General features: G+C 59.9%; 2 protein-coding genes across 19 annotated transcripts in view; both read right to left on the bottom strand.

Annotated features, from left to right (window-relative positions):
* Positions 1-3,535: 3,535 nt before the first annotated feature.
* On the bottom strand, positions 3,536-21,089 carry LOC100895882 (uncharacterized). Its single transcript, XM_035294381.3, is given in 5 exon segments — positions 3,536-9,909; positions 9,912-9,996; positions 9,999-10,156; positions 10,159-10,311; positions 10,314-21,089. Coding segments are annotated over 5 exon segments (954 nt in total). The 5' UTR covers positions 10,819-21,089; the 3' UTR covers positions 3,536-9,856.
* Positions 20,444-21,432, bottom strand: part of CTBP1 (C-terminal binding protein 1) — a 36,728-nt gene continuing 35,739 nt past the window's right edge. For 11 of the 18 annotated variants that reach the window (XM_078367740.1, XM_035294371.3, XM_078367741.1 and 8 more), the window contains one exon: positions 20,444-21,403. In XM_078367740.1, coding sequence (XP_078223866.1) covers positions 21,217-21,403 — 187 coding nt within the window. In that variant the 3' untranslated portion in view covers positions 20,444-21,216. The remainder of the gene's footprint in view (positions 21,404-21,432) is intronic. The other 7 variants (XM_078367745.1, XM_078367747.1, XM_078367742.1 and 4 more) reach the window with 1 other exon arrangement.

Raw genomic sequence — 21,432 nt, 5'->3', positions numbered from 1 at the left:
GACAGACAGGGCCGAGGGGCTGGTCTCCCAGTGAAGGTGCTTGGAGGTTCCTCAGTGTCCTTCCCTGACAGCTGAGCCTGGAGCCCACTCCTCGGGATGATGGCGCCCCTCCTCTCACACTCTGGCTCAGAAGCCAGCACTGAAATCCACCAGGAAGGCCAAGGGACAGCAGAGAGCTCTGCCTAGTGAGAGTGCAAGGAGAGAGGCCACCTTGGGCTGTGTAGGCCCTGCCTGGAGGTGATACCAGAGCTGTAAGGCACAGGCCTCCCACACACACGTGTGTGCAAGGCAGGGGGTGGATGAGTGTGGAGGGAGGGTAGAGAAGGCGCCCACAGGTTACCAAGATTTGAGGCCAGTTCCTGTCATTCTGCATTCGGGTACAGGGCTCCCAGGACAGCCAGGCCCTCCCCACAGGCCTGCACATCAGGCCTTCAAGCCTTGCCCAGGCTGGTGTCAGCAGACCACTCGGGTCCCCCTTTCCAGGGCTCTGATGGGTAGAAGTGACTCAACCCGTGAGAGGCTGTGAGGGTGCCTCTCATCTGTCCTCCTCAGCAAGGAGGGGCCGGACGAAGCCTGCACCAGCGTCAAGGGACAAGGATTCCAGTTCAGGCCCGTCCATGGCTGTGTGGTCTGGCATAAGCCATGCCCTCTCAAGGCCTCAGTTTCTCCCTCTGTAGAGTGTGGGATGGGGGCAACCTCACCAGATGGCCCCACATGCTTTAGCACAGAGCTTATCCCTTTCCCCATGACCCGCAGGCCAGCCAAGCAGCTCTGCTGAGTGTGGGACTCTGTCCAAGCTCCGAGCCAGCCCCAGGGCCGGCCTTGGCAGCCCCATGCTGGCTGGCCAGGTTGCCTGTGGATCCAAGGAAAGCGAATTGGAATTCGGGGATTTATGCTCTAAACTTCACATTTTCTCTTTCCCACTAGAGCTTCCTGCTCTCTGTCTCTGAAATGCCCATCAAGCCCTTTGATGTAGCTAAACTCTGTTGCCATTTTGGGATGGGCATTAGGCACAGGGCAGCAGAGGATGGCTCGGGTGAAGCCAGAGGCGCCTTTCTCCTTGTTTCTTAGCCTCTTAACACAGAGGCTTGCTGCCTGGATTCTAGGAAGCCTCGGGGGGCACGGCCATCCTGCTGGAAGCCTTTGTTCCTGCGGCCAGAAAGCACTTGCCCTGGCCCCTCACACAGCCCAGGGAGATGCCACCAGCCAAGGGGAGGCTCGCCAGGGGCCCTCAGAGGCAGGGCCAAGTGGAAGGTGGTGCCAGGCAGGGGGCAGAGCTCAGTGTCCAGTGCAGAGGCTGCTGAGGTCCCTTCTCCACTCCCACCTCATCAGGCACAGGATGGGGCATGGGATGGAGACACCTGAGTACCCACCAGGCCCACATGCATATGACCACATGTGTGTACACACCTGTATATGTTCGCAGGCCCCAACACATGTGCACCATGCCAGACACACACCCTATACATGGGTGCACACACACAGCACATGTGCCCACGCATGCCACGTACACGTCTGCATCTGAGGGTAACCCTGCCTTTGATCTGGAGGACGCTAATGGGTCTTGCAGAAAGAGGGTATTTGTCATTTCCGGGACTCAGTGGGCGCTGGAGAGTGCAACGTTCCCTGCCCCTCACTGTGCCTCCCCATGCTGGGTATCTGTCCTGAGGGAGCCCTGCAGGCCAGGCCTGGCCTCTTCACAGAGCCCCCGGGTCTCACAGGGAGGGGCGTGGGGTGGGAGGGGCGTGGGGGTGGCGTGGGCCCTGCTTCCTGCCCCTCTTCTTTGAACAAGGCTGCGGGTATATAGAACCCGCGGGGTGCCCTGTGGCCCAGCAGCTGTTCCCACCTTCCCTGTGGCCACAAGCTTTGAAGGTGGCCTTGCCAGAGCCCCCACCGGGCGTCTCAGGGGAACTGCAGCTGGGCTTTGGGCCCAGCAGGCAGGGCCTGTCGGGAGAGACCCCCTCCAGCCGGCCTCCCTCCACCCCCAGCCCACGACGGCGAATGGGCTCCTCCGAGGGTCTTCAGCGAGGTGTCCGGACCCGTCCGGCGGAGGCCATGTCGTTGGGAGGTGGCCCAGTCAGGGTGGCAGGAAAAAGGACCAACTCAGAGGGCTCGACCGGCAGGTCCCGATAGAGGGACCACTTCAGAGGTGGTTCAAGGAGCGGAGCCCCAGAGTGGGAGGCCTGTGACCAGCCCCCCCCTCCCCGGGGAAGAGCGACAGCTCCGATCTAGAGGGCCTGGGGGAGCAGCTGGTGCACCCTGCAGGGGGAGTGGGAAGAAACGGGCAACGCGGGGCCCCGGCCCCTCCCTGCTGCCGCCCGGCCCTGGAAATGCAGGCTGCAGGGGACAGGGAGGCTCGCCCCGCGCAGCTTCTTCCCGGCCCGGGTGGGCTCCGGCCCCTTTTCTGGGCCAGCCGCGCCGGAGGCCCTAGGAAGATACCCCCTCCCTCCGGCCCTCAGGACCTGCTCCCAGCCTGGAAAGTCTGAGCCGGCCCCAGCCTCGCTGGTGGCCTAGTTTCTGCCGGCGCAGGGGGAATGTGGGTCAGCTTCTGTGCGTCTGGCCCGGGGCCAGAGTCAGGGGAAGGAAAAACACCCAGCGGGGACTGCCTGGCAGAGGCCCCGCCCCACAGCCCGCGGCCCCGCCCCACAGCCCGCGGCCCCGCCCCACAGCCCGCGGCCCCGCCTCACAGCCTTTGGCCCGCCCCCACAGCCCTCGGCCGGCTCACAGCTTGTGGCCCCGCCCCACAGCCAGTAACCGCCCCGCAGCCAGGGGACCCGCCCCACAGCCAGCGGCCCCGCCCCCACAGCCAGCGACCCCGCCCCCACAGCCATCGGCCCCGCCCCCACAGCCAGCGACCCCGCCCCCACAGCCAGCGGCCGCACTCCGGGCCTGCGGCTCCGGGCTCAGGGCCACAGTGAGGGCGCCCTTGATCCCCGCACCACCTTCTGCTCCGGGTGCAGGGGCGGAGCCCGCCACTCGCCGGCTCTGCCCCACAGCTGTCCTCTGGAGATGGCGGAGGCTGGTGCCCATGGTTCACCCTCCCACTCCCACATCTCCTGCCGGTGTGTGGCGGGCAGCACAGGAAGCCACTTCACTCTCCTGCGTCCACTTCTCCCCAGAGGCAACGGGCTCTGACCCCTGGACCCTCGCTGGCCCTGCTTGGCAGCCCCGGCGGCCCCCTGCCCCTCAGAGGCCTGCCAGCTCCCAGCACCCTCCCTGAGCCCTCAGCCCCTTGGAGGGTGCCGTGACACCCGAATCCCCCAGGCTCCAGGCACAGCTCCAGAGGTTGGGTGGGTGGGGGCTGCATCCAGGGCCTCACATGGGCAGGCACCGCCGCAGCCCAGTAGCCCTCAGCAAGCAGGGCTGGAGGGTGGGCTCCCTGCAAAATCGCCGTCACCGCCCCAGGGCCGTCAGCAGGCAGAGGCGGTTGTGGCCCCCAGCCCTGGGATGCCCCCGCCCTAGGACCCCCCAGCCCAGGATGCCCCAAGCCCCAGGATGCCCACACGTCACCCTCCCAAGTAGGTGGGCCTACAGGTGTGCGCTGCCACACGCAGCTAATTTTTTTATTTTGTAGTGAGGTCTCGCTGTGTTGCCCACACTACTTTGGAACTTCTGGCCTCGAGCCATCCTTGCTTGCTCTCCCACAGTTCTGGCATTGCGGGCATGAACCCCATGGCTGGCCACGTGCCTTGTTGAGTCGGCAACTTCACCGTTGCTATGGAGATCTGGGTTGGGGTCCCGTGTCTCACGTGAGAATTGAGGCTCATGAGGTAGTTCTTGGCACCCTCCACCCCGCGGAAAGCTCACACAGGCCAGGACAACCCCCCGGCACGCCTTCTGCCTTCTCCTCTGTGAACAAGGAAGCACGTTGTCAGGGTGCCTGGTGCCCACCGCAGCCTTTAACGTCTCTTACTGGGCACACCCAGAAGCCACATGTTCAAAGGTCGGAGAGACCAGGAGAAATCCCAGCTTCTTCACTCATGGCTGTGCATCCTCAAGAAGGTGACTTTTCCTCTCTGGGCCTCAGCTTCCTCCGTCTGACAGCACAGGGGTCTGCAAATCTCCAAGGGCCATGTGGCTCCATGGGGACCTGGTCTCTGCCGTGGAAGCAGCTCTGAAGAGTACACCTGAGCGGTGTGGCCTTGTGCTGACTGACACCCTGGTTCACGGGGGTCGGACCAGGCGCCGCTGAGAAGCAGAGCAGAGGCCACTGCTGTGACCAGGGTTGCTGCCCGCCTGCCAGGCACCCCCAAGGCACCCCACTTGGGTCTCTGCCTGTCTCCTCTCCCTCGGAAACCCTATGGGTAGGTGTGCAGCCAGCACAGCGGGAAGATGTGTGAGCCAGCAGAGAGTGCGCGGGGCCTGGAGCTCTCATCTGTGCCACCAGAAGCAGGGGACGGTGAAACGTCATCCACAATCACCAGAGAGACCGCTCCATCCCAGGCATCCTACACCAGCCCAGAAATGCCACCGGTAAGCGTAACAGCAGACGTCAGAAGATATGTCATCCATATGGGTTATCCAGAGAAAGTGCCGGAAGGAAGCCAGCCACCGCCCACGAGTCAGAGCAGAGGGCACCCCGCTGACATCAAGGTGAGGCCAAGGGGGAGAGGAAGCGGGGCTGAGCAGGGCCTGTGATGTCAGCCTGTGCGGGTGGGCACAGTGGGGGGTCAGTGTGGCTGGCGATGACCCAGATAAAAGACATAAACCTCAGAGACCAAACAACATGGGAGCTCAGCTCCGAAGCCAACTGGAAGGGGGCGCAAAGAGGGGACTCGCGTCGCAGGAGCTCCCTCTGTGTCTCTCTCCGTGATTAGGTCTAGTGGCAAACGCAGACAGATCCAGACGGATGGTGGTGCTCACATCCCCCACGGGAAAACAGGACTTCAAACGCCCCTCGAGGGAAAACTCCCGATAAGCCCTTGTGTGTTGTGTATTGACTGCAAAGAAAACCTCAAGGAACTAAAAGTAGATTAATTAAAATGATCCTATTATGCAAATAGGATAAAATAAATAGCAGAAAGCGCCACCTCTTCCCCCGAAACTTAGAAACCATCACACTCCCAGGTAGCCCTCAGGCGAAACAGGAGATCAAACCTGAAGGTGCGCCCTCCGAAAAGCCGAGGAACCGTAAATACTGATCCAGTGCTGAGGGCTCAGCTAACTCTGTCCAGAGCCCCCAGAGCCCCCAGCACACTTATTTTTTAGAGGAAAAAATAAACCTGAGGGACTTTGTGCCACCTTAGGAAAGCAGAACGAGAACAAGAAAAGTGGATTTTAAAAAGTAGGGAGAAATTCCAGGCACGGTGGCTCACACCTGTAATCCAAGCGCTTTGGGAGGCTTAGGTGGGTGGATCACCTGAGGTCAGGAGTTCGAGACCAGCCTGACCTGTCTCTACTAAAGATACAAAATTAGCCGGGCATGGTGGCACATACCTGTAATGCCAGCTACTCGGGAGGCTGAGGCTGGAGATTCCCTTGAACCCGGGAGGCAGAGGTTTCAGTGAGCCGAGATAGGGCCATTGCACTCCATCCTGGGCAACAAGAGCGAAACTGTGTCTCAAAAAATAATAATTAAAAAAAGTAGGGAGAATTATGAAGATAAAGCCAGAAATGAATGAGGTAGAAAACAAGTAAGAAGGAGAAGTGATTGTTTTTCTGAAAGAAAGAAAATCCCCGTGCCCAGCCCAGAAGCTGCATCAAGTAATGACTGACCCGGGCGCGGTGGCTCATGCCTGTAATGCCAGCACTTTGGGAGGCTGAGGCGGGCAAATCACTTGAGGCCAGCAGTTGGAGATCAGCCCACGCAACAACATGGTGAAACCCTGTCTTTACAAAAGTACAAAAATTAGCTGGGTGTGGTGGGCGCCTGTAATCCCAGCTACTCGGGAGGCTGAGGCAGGAGAATTGCTTGAACCTGGGAGGTGGAGGCTGCAGTGAGCTGAGATCGCACCACCGCACTCCAGCCTGGGTGATAAACTGAGACTCTGTCTCAAGTAAACACATAAATAAATAAGTGCCTCTGTTCAGAATTTGTGTACATTGAATAAAAAAACCAACAAAGGATTAGGAAAAAGGAGACCCAAGTATGGAAGGGACTGGGAGAATGATGAGCCTGCAGCCTGCTCAGCCGGGGCAGCTGTTTGGAAACCTGAAGCCACGGGTGACGTTCTCGTGGGTGCAAAGTGCCAGAATGACTTCAGACCAGCGGCACCACGAGAGGAGCTCGTGGTGCTGCAGTGGGGAGAGCTGAACCAGGAAAGGAGGGCACTGGGAGCAGATGTCCGCAGCTGACGATGACCTCACTTCCCATGGAAGAAAAGTCATCCCACGGTTATTCTAACCTTCCCAAGGCATGAAAGGATGGAAAATTGCAATGCGTCTCACGGAACCAGGATAGCTTAATTCAAAACCCTGGTGTAGAGCAAAAAGAGAAAGCCACAGACAAATACCACTTTTAGAAGATACAAAAAGATCTGGGCCAGGCGCAGTGGCTCACGCCTGTAATCCCAGCACTTTGGGAGGCCGAGGCAGGTGGATCACGAGGTCAAGAGATCGAGACCATCCTGGTCAACATGGTGAAACCCCGTCTCTACTAAAAATACAAAAAATTAGCCGGGCATGGTGGCGCGTGCCTGTAATCCCAGCTACTCAGGAGGCTGAGGCAGGAGAATTGCCTGAACCCAGGAGGCGGAGGTCGCGGTGAGCCGAGATCGTGCCATTGCACTCCAGCCTGGGTGACAAGAGCGAAACTCGATCTTAAAAAAAAAAAAAAAAGAAAGAAAATGCAAAAAAATCTAAGAGAGCAGCAAGTAGGACCCAGCGCAACATCAGAGGCACCACATTATGGCCAAGTGGATGAGGGCCAGGCTTACGAGGGCAGCCCGGCCATCAGAGAAGTCAGTTCATTAAGCAGTTAGCACAGAAAATTCAGAGAACCCCACCAACAGGTACTGAAAAGAAGATCGAGCACCTTCAGCAATCGTCATGAATAAAAGCACGATTTGTATTAAAGGAAAAAAGTGCCAACGTCTCCTCACACGACAGTGGCCAAGATCGCTCTACGCTGGAAACACGAGTGTCACAAATACACGGCTGGCTCACGGGCCCTGCTGCTGTCGTGATGGTCCAGCATCTTCTCAGAGGTTCCGGCAAAATTAGTAAGAAAACCAAACAAATGCCACAAACATCAGAAAAAATAAGACGCTTTTGTCAATGACCTGATGGTAAGCCTAGCGATGCGTCTGCACCCCCATTTAAAAATTATAAATCAGGCCTGGCGTGTCGGGGACTGGGGGAAGGGTGGATGGGGTGTGGCAGTGACAGGGTCAGACACGTCACGTGCCATTCGGGTGGGGCGCAGGAATTTCTGGCACCCGCAGGGAGGCAAGGAGCATCAGTACCTTTTCCATCTTACGGAGAAAGAACCAGTACATTGAGATATATGTTACTATTACTGATGATCTCTTCTAAGAGAAAAGGAACCAGGTGCAGAAGCAGAACAGGAGCGTGGACGTGGAACGTGACCGCTGAAGCCCAGCATCCCACAGGGACAGCTAAGCCCCCGGATGTCTGCGGGCCTCCCTGACAGCCATCAGGCCTCACCACGAGAGCTTGGAGAAGCGGAGTTTTCTCCAAACTTCCCCAGGAAGGAGACATCTCGCCATTTTGGACGTCTCCTTCCCTAGCTGGCTAAATGGCGGGCGCTTTCCCAGAGCGGGTGCTGCACACAGCCGAGGCGCCCTCCAGCAGCCCTTACGCGGGCGTCACAGAGGGCTTCGAGCATCCTACCTTAGTGTCATTCATTTCACAGTGTCACCCCAGGTTCACACTTCCGACCTGAGAGGCTTTAGTGAAGGGATTAAGATCACACGTGAGTAACTAATAAGTACTCGGGTTATATTTCTAATTACTTTCTTCTTCATTATTTATATGGAAATAGGCTGAGGCCTTTTGTTCCTGCCTCAGTGCTTATGGGATCTCCCCCGATAGTGGCTCCTGCCTGTAATCCCAGCACTTTGGGAGGCCAAGGTGGGCAGATTACCTGAGGTCAGGATTTCAAGACCAGCCGACATAGTTAACCCCTCTCTCTACTAAAAACACAAAATTAGCCAGGCGTGGCGGTGCATGCCTGTAACCCCAACTCTCAGGGGACTGAGGCATGGGAATCACTTGAACCTGTGTGCAGAGGTCGCGGTGAGCCGACGTTGTGCCACTGCGCTCCAGCCTAGGTAACAAGAGTGAAACTCCATCTCAAAAAAAAGATAAAATTAAAATTTAAAAATCAATTAAAAATGTAATACAAGATGAATATACAAAAAGCAGTAACTTCACACTCCTCCAGCAATAATCACCTGAAATATTTTTTAAAAAGAGTCATGGGCCAGGTGTGGTGGCTCACGCCTGTAATCCCAGCACTTTGGGAGGCCAAGGTGGGTGGATCACGAGGTCAAGAGATCGAGACCATCCCAGCCAACATGGTGAAACCTCATCTCTACTAAAAGTATAAAAAGTTAGCTGGGCATGGTGGTGCGCGCCTGTAGTCCCAGCTACTCGGGAGGCTGAGGCAGCAGAATCTCTCGAACCTGAGAGGTGGAGCTTGCAGTGAGCTGAGATTGCACCACTGCACTCCAGCCTGGTGACACACAGAATGAGACTTCATCTCAAAAAAAAAAAAAAAGTCAAAACATTCCATTTGCCAGGGTGAAGGTCAGGATGCTCTAAGGAGCAGCTCAGGCCATCGGGAGCTCAGTGGAGGCATCGTTTCTCTCCCACATGGTGGCTGAGAACAGCTAGGTGGGCTGTTCTGTCACCTGCCACCTGTGGGTCTCCACATCACGCCTCTCCTTCAGTCTTCCAGGCAGTTCTTCCTGGCTGTGGGGTTCCACTGGGTGCAGAAATGCCCATGTCCAGCCGACAGGAGGGGCTAGGGCCGGGGTAGGAGCAGGAGAGGAGAAGCCGTGTTTTCCAAGACCACCTGTTGCTACATGTGTTCCGTGGTTAGCCCTTGGTCAGGGCCTGGCCTGGATGGAATCTGGTCTCACCGTGGCAGGGACAGGGCAACGTCATCGAAGGAGAAGGGGCGATGACAGGAACAGTGTCTCCAGGTGACAGAAGCCACCGACAATTTGGGGAGAGAGGTGGGGGTGGGTGTGATAGGAAGCAGGGCCCGAGGGCTCCAGCTGGGAGAGGGACCAGCCTGAAGCCCAGCCTCCGGGTTCCATGAAATTGCCTGCAGACACTCCAGGAGAAACAGCGCACGGCCCAGGAGAGAAAGAGCAGGAAGCTTGGACCCAGGCTCCAATCCCGGCCGCCAGTTACCAGACAGATGGCCACGTGGCGTCTGCTTGCCTCGCTCTCCGCATCTGTGGCTGGGGTGATGGTTGTGCCTGCCTGGCGGGGCTGCTGTGAGTGAAGGGGTGAGAAACGCCTCCCTGTCCACTGTCTCCGATGTGTTCTTCCTGGGTCACCCCTCACTCAACATCCCCAGAGGCTGGGTGGGCGCAACGGACACTGCAGAAGGCGTCCAGCCCGCAGAATGGAGTCCAGGACCTAGAGAAGCTTCAGGGATGAGCAGCGTGGGTCGGGGGCCAGGGAGTCAATGATGGGGAGCGAGTGGAGGGAGGAGGGGGCGTCAGGACAAGGGGTGCGGGCAGGGCAAGGATGGCTGAGTGGCCCTGGTGTCAGAGCAGGGGAGGCTGGGCGGGGGCGGGGACGGGGGTGACCTCTGCATTTCTGCCTCCAGGACGTTATGGATCTGGCGGGAAACACGTAAACTATGAGCTCAGCCCACGGGAACGTGGTTTCCTGGCTGCCCCCACAACAGCTGTTCCCCATCAGCACCGGCTCCGTCTCCCTAGCAGGAAGCTGGGTGGCCGCAGCAGGTCAGGTGTGGACACCCCTCACAACCTCCCATCTGCGTGGACATCACTGGACAGGGTGGTAAGGGGGAGACCAGCAGTGAGGAGAGGGTGGGGTACAGCCCCCCCACACCTCTGGCCCCTCTGGTGCCTGCCTTTCCTGTGACCATGTGGAGGAAATCAGCTCCTGGAGAGGGGGGCCAAGGCTGCGGGGTCCTCAGTGCCACCAACCAGGCATGAGCCCGACCACTGGCTGAGCCCCACGTGATGCCTTTGCCCTGGACCTGTGCCTCCCATGCCCTCCTGGCTCTGCTGCAGCAGACCCGTATGCTGAGGCCTTCTGGATGGTTCCAGCCCCTCCCATGTGGGCTGTTCACACCATACCTGGTCTGGGCTGAGGCTTCCTGCCCCTTCCCCCTCCCACCCTGACCAGGTTGGCCTGGGGGGCCTTCGGTGCAGACTGCCCATGCGGCCCTCCCCGGCCACCCACAGCCAGAGGGGCCCAGATTCCCTGCAGGCCAAATACAGATGCCCCATCCCCCACAGCTTCTTTCCCCATGGGATGTGGTCCGTGACAAAGCCGGGGTAGACTCGCCTCTTGCCATGCTGGGGCCCTGTGCCCACCCTGCCCGCTCTGAGTGTCCCTGCTGTGAGTTCCCAGCCCACCGGCTTCAGGCACTGCCAAGCCCAGAGCTCGCCTCTCTGAAGAGGGTGTGGGTTTCTCCAGGCTGGGCCTGTGGCCAGCAACGCAGACAGGTGTTCGTGACCAGGGCATCTGTGCTTTCAGGAAGAGACCCCAAACCACGCAGGGAGGGAGGAGGCCCTGAGAGAGAAGGCACCAGCACACGCACGTGACCACACAGAAGACTGCCTTCACCCTGTCCACGTCCCAGCAGCACCCGCCGCACGGGGGACCCTGTGCAGCTTCTGGTTTTCCGGTGCTGCCTTCTCGAGGCATGGCCTCCGAAGCGGCTCCCCCGATTCCTGAAAAACAGCCTCACTGAGATGTAGTTCACATGCACACAAGCCACCCTTAAGAGTGCACCATACAGTGGTTCTTCATATATTCCAGAAGCTGTGGGACCGTCCCACTAATCTCATTCCGGGACACGCTCATCACCCGCAGAAGACGTCCTGTGCCTGTGAGCAGCAGCCCCCTGCCGTGGTTGGAGTGCGGCCACAGCAGAAACCAGGCAGCCGCTTATCAGCAGAGACTTCCTGCCTCTCGGTCCGGAGGCCAAGGTGCCGGCAGGGCCACGTCGGCCCCTCGTATGCTGCCTGCTCACACGGCTGGAGGGTGGGCCTGCCCCACGAGCCCTTTTCAAAGTGGCTTTAGTCATGAGGGCTCTGCCTCGTGAGTGGATCAGATACCCCCCATCAGGCCCCACCTCCCGGCCCGGCTGCAGGGGGTCTAAGTTTCGGCGTGAGCTGCCGAGGATGCAGCATTCCACGCGTGGCACTGCACGCCTGCCCAGATCTCACCCTTCTCGCAAAATCCTACGAGTCAGCGTTCTCTAGAGGGACAGGACGAATAGGATAGACGCATCTGTGAAGGGGGTTTCTGAGGAGAACTGACTCACACGATCACAAGGTGAGGTCCCAGGATACGCCGTCTACGAGCTGAGGCGCCAGGAAGCCGCCCGAGACCCAAAACGTCAACAGCAGGGACGCCGACAGCGCAGCTGTGTCTGTGGCCGAAGCTGACAAACCACCGGTGTGAGTCCAAGAGCCCCACAGCTGAGGAACTTGGAGTCCGAGGTCGGAGAGCAGGAAGCATCCCGCACGGGAGAAAGACAGAGGCTGGGAGACTCAGCCAGTCCGGTCCTTCCACGTTCCTCTGCCTGCTCTACCCTGGCCGCGCTGGCAGCTGATGAGACGGTGCCCACCCAGATGGAGGGTGGGTCTGCCTCTCCCAGTCCACTGACTGAGATGGCACTCTCCTGTGGCAGCGCCCTCACAGACACACCCAGGATCAGTGCTTTGCACCCTTCACTCCAGTCAAGGTGACACTCAGTGTTAAACATCAAAAAACACATTCATTCCATCCCAACTGCCCCAGAGTCTTAACTCATCCAAGCACCAGCTCACAGCTCTGAAGCTCCGAGCCTCATCTGCTTCAGAGGGGGCGAGCCTCCAGGCACAAGCCGTTGGAAGGCAGGCTCCCCTGCAGCTGTGAGCCCCTGAAATCAAGCAGGTTATGTGCTTCCCAAATGCAGTGGGGCAGGTTCACGACAAATATTTCTATTCCAAAAGGGAGAAATAGGCAAGAAAAGAGAAGAGCAAGCCCGGGTAAGTCCAAACGTGGCAGGGCAGGCAGAGTGACACTCAGGCTTGGGGATGATCTTGGAATCCGTGCCCACCTTGCAGCCACGAGGGGCAGGGCTGGGCCCCCATGGCTTCTCTGGGCTCAGCCCGTGCAGCACTCGTGGGTCAGACTCTCCTGCCTGCAGCTCTCCCGGGCTGCGGTTGCTCGTTGGTGGCCTGAAGTCCTGGGGCCTTGGAGGCAGCCCCTGCCTCGGCTCCACTGGGCATTGCCCGGGTGGGGACTCCAAGGCAGCTCCGCCCCCACGATGAGTCTCTGCCTGGGCCCCAAGGTGGTCAGTAACACACTTTGAAATCTGGGTGGAGGCCACCGTGGCCTGCAGGGTCAGTGCCGTGTGGATGCCGCCAAGGCCCACCACATTCGCCCTCAGGAGCAATGGGTGGGGCTGCACCCACGCCTGCCTGACCACGGCCGGGGCGGCCAAGGAGGGCTGGGCCAGGATTTGGGGAGCGCTTTGGTCCCAGCGGTGCCTCAGGGGCCCACCCTACAATGCTGCTGCCCTCAGGGCCCTCATAAAAGGGTTGGAAGGAACTAGCTGGGCTGCTTTCCCTCCAGGTTCTGCATGTGAGGCTGGATCACCCTCGGAGCTGCCCTCGGCAGACCCCGGCCTGCCCGCGCCTGGGTCTCGGACTTCCCAGCTTGAGAACTGCAGGACATACATTTCTGTTGCTTATAAATCACCCAGGCTGAGGCGTCTGGTTATAGCAGCAGGGATGGACTAAGACGCCTCCCGTTTTCTCCCAGCTGTACCCTCTCCCCCAGCCCCCGGCAGCCGGGAGCCTACACAGTGTCGCCATGCACCTGCCCATTCCAGACATTTGACATAAGTGGTCTCGTGATCTGTGGCAGTCCGCGTCTGACCTCTTCCACTTAGCAAATGTTTTCGGGGTTCATCTGCTTTGGAGCGGGGGCCAGAGCTACAGGTGAGTGGTATCATGGGGCCAGGCCATAGTGTGTCCATCTGCCCATGAGCCGACAGACACACAGCTGGGTCCACTTTGGGACTATTGCAGATAATGCTACCAGGAACATTTGTGGATGAGTTTTTGTGTGGACACGTGTTTCTGATTCTCAGGGACGTGTCCCCAGGCGTGGGATTGCTGGGCCATGTGGAAATTCGACTTCACACTTTGAAGAACAGAACGGTCGCAGCGTCTCCCGCCGCCGCACGTGAGGTTCCCACATCTCTGCCCTCGCGCTGCTGATGCGCCTGGCTCCAGACAGCCCAGTGGGTGTGAGGTGGGGCCTCGTGTGGCTTTGATTTGCATTTCCTGGTGGCTCACGGTGTTACGCACCTTGTCCTGAGCTTTCTGGCTGGTGTCTACCTGATTTGAAAAAACATCTATTCAGATCCTTTGCCCATTTTCAAACGCGGCTGTTTATCTCTTTATTGCTGACCTGTAAGAGTTCTTAAGCACGTCGGGTCTTCACTGCCTCACCCTGGAGCTGACACACAGTCACTGGCCAGAAATGCAGAGAAATGCTGCTGTGTGACCCCACAACCTCGGGGTCCCTAAAACGTTAGACGGCACTGACTGCAGGACACAGACCTGGGAGGAGGCTTCACACTGTTTATTGGGCCGCAGTCCCTCACGGATTCGCGACGTCCCCTTTAGCGTGTCTGTAGTGCCATCGTGTTTTACCGTGACCAATGCACACGCCGGCCCCACACGGGCTGCGCAGCGGCAGCCTCCAGGTGTGTGTTAAAACCTGGGGCCACGGTTCTCCTGCTGCTGTTTTGTTCCAGAATTTCCTTCGTTTTCTTACTTTTCCACACTAACTTCACAGTCAATCTACCTGGTTCCAGGGTCTCTGGTGTTTTCATTTCCCCGTCGTGGCCGCCGGCCAGGGCAGGGGACGCTGCCTCGTGCCGCCCGGGACAGACCAGCCTCAGTCAGGCCTCAGGCCCTCTCTAGTGGGTACAGATCTGCCCCCCGTTTGCTCCTAGAAGTACACACTTTTCGTTGCTGTTGAAAATGGTGCCTTTTCTTTCTTCCTCGTCCCTCCTGACTGTGACTGCGGGAATCTGACAGCGCTGAGTCCTGACTGTGAGTGCTGGAATCTGACAGTGCTGAGTCCTGACTGTGAGTGCTGGAATCTGACAGCGCTGAGTCCTGATTGTGAGTGCTGGAATCTGGCAGCGCTGAGTCCTGATTGTGAGTGCTGGAATCTGGCAGCGCTGAGTCATGACTGTGAGTGCTGTGCACAGCTGCCGTCGTAAGTTCACCTCCATCTTCAGATCCATTTCTGAGGTCCGTGTGGAGTCACAGCAGCGTGCTGGGTGCAGCCTCTCTCCAGCTGCATGTGCCCAGCTCCCCAGCTCCTCCGGGGTGCTTGGCTGTGAGGCCTGGCCTGTCCCTGTGGTTGAGTCAGAAGACCCAGCTGTCCCCTCCCCAGGCCCTGCCCATGCCCTCCCATCATGCTGCCTGAACTGTGAATAGGGCAGGACCCTGGGGTGCATGGAGAGGAACTGGCCATGGGTGGAGACAGCGCCTGGCTGAGGTTCTGGGGAAGAGACCATGTCCAGGGCTCCTGGGCACAGGAGGTGGCGCTGGCTGAGCCCCATTGCTCACGCTGGGCACAGGGGACCTCCTCGGAGAAGCTGCATCTGGTACAATACCTACCCCCTGGTGTCCACGTCCACGTTTTTACCAGAACTGCTGCTGGCACCCACGGAGCTGTGGGCTTTGTCCAGGGAGAGCCATGCCCAGCACCCAGGGGGCCTGCAGGGGTGCTAGAATTCAGGGTTAAAACTGAGAATCCTGGCCCTCCACATCCCTGTCCCCAGAGGCCCCATCAGAGCTGCCTGGCCCTCCCCTCTGCCAGCCCAAGCATCTGAGGCTTCTGCCAGCAGTGCCTGTGGCAGCCTCAGGGAGGGTGGGGGCCTGGGGCTGTCGTTTGGTGTTGATCAAGGGAGATGCTGGTGTCTCCATGGCCCCAGGCCCTCCAGGCCCTCCCGGGCTCCTTCACTCAGATGCCCCACTCGCAAGCACCCGCCCAGGCCCCACCAGGGGCCCCTCTCACCTCTCACCTCAGAAGCCTTGCAGGGGGCCTCGGCCAACAAACCAGGACCCTCAGCTTGGATGGGCAGGAAGGTCCAGGAGGGGCCCCTGAGGCCTCATCGCTTGGGCCTGGGGGTTGAGGCCACAGGAAGCCACTCTCTATCCCTGATGCCCTCCTCCAGCTCTCCTGGCTGCCTCCTGGCCTCTGTCTCCCTCCAGGCTCCCCACCCTGACCAGGGGGTTGGGGGGTGGGGAAGCGGAGTTTTTGGGGAGAGGCCACACCCAGTGTTGGGTTTGCATGTCCAGGGTGGGCTTCTCCTGCCTGGACTCCTCCCCCGGCACTGGGCTGGGAGCTGTCAGGGTGACCCCGCCCTACCCAAGGTCAACCTGGGGCCATGAGCAGGAGGATGCCCCTCACTGCTCCTCCTGAGTCCCTGCGTGCCCCCAACAGGAGCCGTGTCTCAGGGCACACCAGACTGGAGAGGGCCCTGACCAGGGGCTGTGAGTGCTACTCAGTCACTCGCCCCCCTGCAGCTCCCGGCTCCCCTGGTCTGACTGTGGGCTTAGGCTGAGTCCTTGGCCTCTCCTCTCCTCGCCACGGCTCTGCTAGAGCAGGGGGAGGCCAGCAGCCCAGAGTTTGGGGCCAGAGGGAGGGCCCCGCTGTGACGGATGAGAAGAGGGAGTGACCTGGAGGTCCCGGGGCAGGGACCCACAGCAAATGCCTCCTCCAGGACAGATGTGGTCCCCTGTGGGTGGGCCGGGGTGCCCAGCAAGAGCAGCAGCTCCTCAGGGCATGGGGACCCAGCAGGCCGAGTGGGGCTCTTGGAATAGAAGGAACCTCTTCGGGCTCAGCTCTGCAGGTGGAGAGGGGAGGCAGGGCCTGAGGCTTCTGGTGGGGAGGCGGCTTGCCCTGGGAGGTCCCCCTCAGGGGGCAGAAGAGCCAGGGCATCCAGCCAGGAGCAAAGAGCAAACCCCAGCCCCAGGTGAACCCCAGGTGTGGGGTGGGTGTATAGCACATGACTGACCACAAGTGGACAGGTGAGGGGCAGACAGGTGTGAGCAGGTGAGGGGACATGTGGGAGCACATGGGAGGTGGGGGTGATGGGGAGAGCAGAAGAGGCAGTGCGGGTCGTGGGGCAGGTGTGGGCGGTTGGAGGTGGGTGGAGGTGGATGGGGCCAGGTGGGGATGGATAGGGTTAGGTGTGAGCAGGTACAGGGTGGGTAGGGGGCAGGTGGAAGGGGCTGGGGTTGGCGTGGGCAGGTGCAGGGGCAGTGCCGGGGAGGCTGGGCAGAGGCTGGCCTGGGACCCCAGGCTGCTGCTCAGAACCTACTCTCTGGGTAAGCAGCTGGGCCCTGCGATGTGTGACTACCCACTGCACAGAGTGGGGGAGGCTGGAGCTTCAGACACCTGCAGGGGCTAGGAGTGCCGTGGGTGAGTCTGGCTCCTCGCCACCCTCTGTCCCACCAGCATCCACAGTCCTGGCTGGCCCCAGCGTCCTCCAGAGTGGCCCCCGCCCCCCGCTGGAGCCAGCTTGTGTCAAGGACCTGGGGAGTGCGTGGCAACGGAGTCAGCAGCTGGTTTAAAAAGAAAGGGCAGCAATAGGCCGCCCTGGAGGAGCCGGCGCACCCATGCCCCGCGATTCAGATGCAGGGAGGGTCCAGCTGCCTCTCCTTGATCTTGTTCAAGTAGCGTAACCTCCCTCTCAGGGATGTATGCAGACCCTGCGTGGCAAGCCCTTGGCTGCTGTTTGAGGGTCGGGCCAGGGGCGGTCGAGGCTGTCCAGGGGAGTGGTCAGGGGCTTGGGGGAGCAGAGGTAGACTCAGCAGTACTGGTGCTCAGATGGGGCCAGGGGACACCGACTTGGGCCACACCCTGGCCGGGCCACCCTGTCCCTGCCGGGGCTCGATGCCGAGGGGAGCGGGCCAGGCGGGTAGAGGCCCGGGGCCAGCCTGGGGAGCGGAGCTGCTCAGCTGGGCCGAGGTCCTCCTCCGGGCGCTGGGCTCAGGGCCCAGTAGCCAGATGGTTTTCCTTCTGCAGGGAGTGCCAGCAGCAGGGGGAGGCCTGGCAGGGCTTGTGAAGCCTCTCGGGCTTCTCTGCTGTTGTTTTTTGCTGGAAAATCCATCCTGCAAGTCCAGCTGGGCTCTGGCTGAGAGCAGCTAGGGGTGGGGGTGGTAGGTGCTTCCCGGCCACCTCGGGGTCAGTTCTGGGCCCACAGTGGGGAGAGGAGGCAGGAGGGGGTGGGGATCCCAAAGAGCCTGGCTCCCCATCCTGTACCCTGCTTGGGCCACCCAAAAGAACTGTCCTGATCCTCCCAACTTCCTGTCCAGGTCCCCGGAGCTGCCTGCAGTCTCCCCTTGCTCCCGTGCCTGGGCAGAGGTCTAGGGAGGCCAGAGCCCAGGTGTTTGTCAACAGCCAAAGGAGAGTTCTCCACCAAGGCGCGGTAGCTCCGAGGAGCTGGGGCGGCTGCTGCCTGACCCTCCCCGGCTCCACCTCTCCTGCCCCAGAGCCCTACGCCAGGCCTGAGAATCACGGCCTCCTCCTGCTCCAGGGTTCCCAGCAGGGCCCTTGCTCACCTGGAGGGTGTGCCCTGCCACCTGTTCTCAGCCCTTTCTGCAGACCTGTCTTGAATGGACTCGGCAAGGTGTGAACGCACGAAGGCAATGTCCTCTGCTTCATGGTTTGTGCCTCTGCTGTCCGCGTTCAGGGGCCGCCCGTGCCTCCATGGTTGGCATACCAGGGCTCTTGTTTCACCCATGAGGGCCCGGGACCTGTGCCCTCGATCACATCTCCAGTTCACACGCAGAAGCACACACCTGCCCACCAGATACACATGCACCTACACGTAGAGGTACACCAAGCCAGCGGGCCCCACCACCCGCCACCCCAAAGCCCTCCGTGTCGGAACCAGGAGGATGCTGTAGTTGTCCCCTTTTTAATACCCCTGAGTGGCACAAGCCCAGATTCATAGACCTTTGTTGCTCCATATAAACTGGGGATAAAACTGTTGTACTTGTTCAACGTAAGCGCGGAAGTCTTGCCTGGGAAGGGGATGAGGGCTACAGCACTTGGAAAACGTATTTAAAGCGCAGTATTTTGTGACGTTAACAGCCCGTCCCACAAGCACAGCCTGTCTCATCTGACGGCCTCACCGTTCACCGGAGGTTGGCGGCCCCCGTCACTCCCACGGTCTTTACCCACCGGGTGCTGGCGGCTGGGACCAGGTTCTGGCCACTGTGCTCGCTGCGGAATCGGGCTAGCGGGCCAGCCCCTGCACCGTGAGGACAAGCAGGACGCATCCCGTCGCAGGCACCCGCTGTCGGCACCTTTGTTTCTGTTTGCGTTTCTGCCCCGGGTGGGCAGGACAGCTGGCAGGCACCACAGGTGCTCCTGTGAGGCCACCTGGCCAGTCCCAGGATTAGCTGCAGGCTTTGGCTGATTTTCTAGGATCAGATGCTTGTCAGCCAACACCGGCGGCTTATCTCTTCCCTTCCAACAGGCAAACCTTATTTCACGTTCTTGGCTTAGGGCTTTGGCACAATCTCCAGTCTAATACCAGCCTCCAGGGAGATGAGCCGAGCTGCCCATTTCACCGGCAAGGAAACCGAGGCTGAGGCCCCCCCACCCACCTTCTGCTACCCGCACCCCTCTTGGGGCCTGGCTGGGGCAGGATGACTCCCCGGAGGTGGCACCAAGGGGAGGTTCGTTTTGAGACTCCAGACATTTTTCTGACTGTTTTCTGTCCCATACACCCCAGACTCAGAGCCACACTTCAGCGTCCTGGCTCCCTGGCCGCCAGCCTCACACCGCGGACAGCCCTTGGCGGCGTTCCCTTCCTGCAGGGAAAACCGACCCTTTGACTTGGAAACACTGAGGCCAGCTGAGTGGGAGTCTCCGGGCCTGCATCCAGTCCGCATTGCCGGTGCCTGGCTGCCTCTCAGGGAGTGGCCTGTCTCCAGTTGAAGCTGGGAGGGCGGCCCCACCCTCGGCTGCCCTGGGGGCTGACCAGGGCCCGGTGACCCAGCCCAGGGCTTGCCTGTGCAGAGGCTCAAGCCCGCAGTCAGCGTGGAACTCCTGGTCTTCCCACCGCCGCCTCTGCAGTCCCCACCAATGATATCAGAAAACGTCGGCTCCAGCCGGCACCCCAGACCCTTGTTGGCTAAACCAGGGCCAGCTCTTTAACCGTGTCTAGAACCCACCCTTCCCATCAGCCCAGGCGACCTCCCTCAGTGGTCCAAGGGCTCCAGGATGAGGGGCTCCACGCAGGTCAGAGATGGGCTGGGTGTCTTCTGCTGAGGGGAAGGAGGCAGAGGCCTCGGTCAGTGAGGCAAGGCCCTCCGTGGGCCTTGAGACCGGGAACCACTGCCCATACCCAAGAGACCTCTGCGGGCCCCAGGGTTCAGAGCCAGGTAGGAGGGGGCACCCCCACCAAAGGCAGTGGCCTCCCCACTGCTTCTGCTTTAGCTGGGGCGGGGAGCAGGGGGAGGCTGAAACTTGAGGGGTGACGCTGCAGGGTCTGGATGCTTGGGCTGGCAGGAGAACCCACCTGCATTCGGGGAAAGGCTCAGACCAGGGACGTCCCAAAGGGACCCAGGTTCCCCCAGTACCCGCTGCAGCCCCTCCTTGCACTACCTGGACCCACCTGCAGGAGTCTGCCTGGAAGCACTCCTCCGGGGTGTCTGGTATCAGAGTTCATCTCAAAAATGAGCTGGGATTCTGCTGACATGCATGGACCACACTTCCAAAGGAAAGTCTGAGGAACCAGCAGGCTGGGATTTCGAAGAGGTTCGGCTGTGGGCCAAGGTGAGGAGTGACCCCTTTCGGCTTTTTGGCACATTTCTGTAGGCTGGATGACCCGTGGACTGGGCAGCTTCCTTGGCCCTGACGTCTGCTTTCCCTCCTTCTGTGGCCCACAGTCTTCCCAGGTTGTAGGCCGGCCTGAGGGAGGTCTGCCGAGAAGGGAGGCGGTGGGCCGTGGGGCAGACCTCAGCCAGTCAGACCATCATCAACACAACGGCCCGGCCTGGCACAACGCTCCCCTCCCACAGGGAGGCCGCCTCCAAGCCACGACCCTACAGTGTCCCACAGATGAAGCGGGCAGAGGCCACTGCCCGACCTGCCATGTCACTGTCTCTGGGTCTCTCTTGGGCTTCCCACTTCAGAGAGGCTGAGCTGGGCCCTGGAGGTCACCATAGCCGGGACTGAGGCTAACCCGTGTCCTCGTGAGACCGTCACTAGAACAGACGCTAGGCACGCGGGCTCTTTCCGGGATTTTTATTTCTTTAAAATAATTCATACAAATGGTTACAGTCACAAACATGATTTTAACCAAAATATTGCTAGCCTACCACATCAGCAGGACGGCACCGGTGCAGGCGGGACGCTGCCACCCCCCACGGCTCCAGGACAGACGTCGACGGGCAGCGGGCGTGCCGGGCACCGCCCAAGCTTCTCCTCCTGGAGCTGCTTTGTGATGCCGTCTTCATTTGGAACAAGGGGGGTTCATGCCAAAATTAGGAAAAACAGCCTTTGTTTTGTTTTTCTAAATTATTCTAAAAATAAGACAAGCAGGTAGAAAAAACAATGCACTGTGTGGCATAAAAAGAAAAACGGGAAGGGTTCATTGTCCTGAGAAGTTTGCCAACTGCCTCATCCGGGGCACGTTCCAACATAGAAAAGGAGAAAATGACCTCGAGTTGACTTCGGAATGCTCCCTCAGGTTTTCCTTTTGTTGACAGCTAAGCAAACAGATCCGTTGTAATGTTCTAAAAACTGTACACAGACAAGAACGTTCATGGGAGAAAAACTACTGACTTCTTCTGCTTAACGAGGAACGCGAAGGACACAGGACAGAGAGCCCACGGGACGGACGACGAAAACCGACACGGGCCCGGCGCTGCCCACCCGCCTCCTGCACTGCCCGACAGTCTCTGCAGCGCCACGGCCGCCACGCAGGCACCTCCTCTGCACACTCTGGTCCGAGGGGCTTCCGGCCCTCCGCCCAGGCGCCGAGGCTGGAGAGCTCCTCCCGGGCTACAACTGGTCACTCGCGTGGTCTCGATCCGCCTCGGGCTTGACAGTTTGGCCAGGAGAAGGGGCGTGGGGCGGGTGGGCCACAGGGGGTAGACCGTGGGACAGGGACATGGCGCTGGGCACGATGCCTTCCACAGCAGCTGGGATGCCAGTGGGGGCCACACCCACCACGCCAGGAGGGTACCTGCTGGGAGAGGGTCCAGCCGTGGGGCCCAC

Source organism: Callithrix jacchus, chromosome 3, assembly GCF_049354715.1.
Source record: "Callithrix jacchus isolate 240 chromosome 3, calJac240_pri, whole genome shotgun sequence".
Lineage (NCBI taxonomy): Eukaryota > Metazoa > Chordata > Mammalia > Primates > Cebidae > Callithrix > Callithrix jacchus.
Note: the sequence above shows the minus strand (reverse complement) of the source record. Positions and strands in the feature narration are given on the sequence as shown.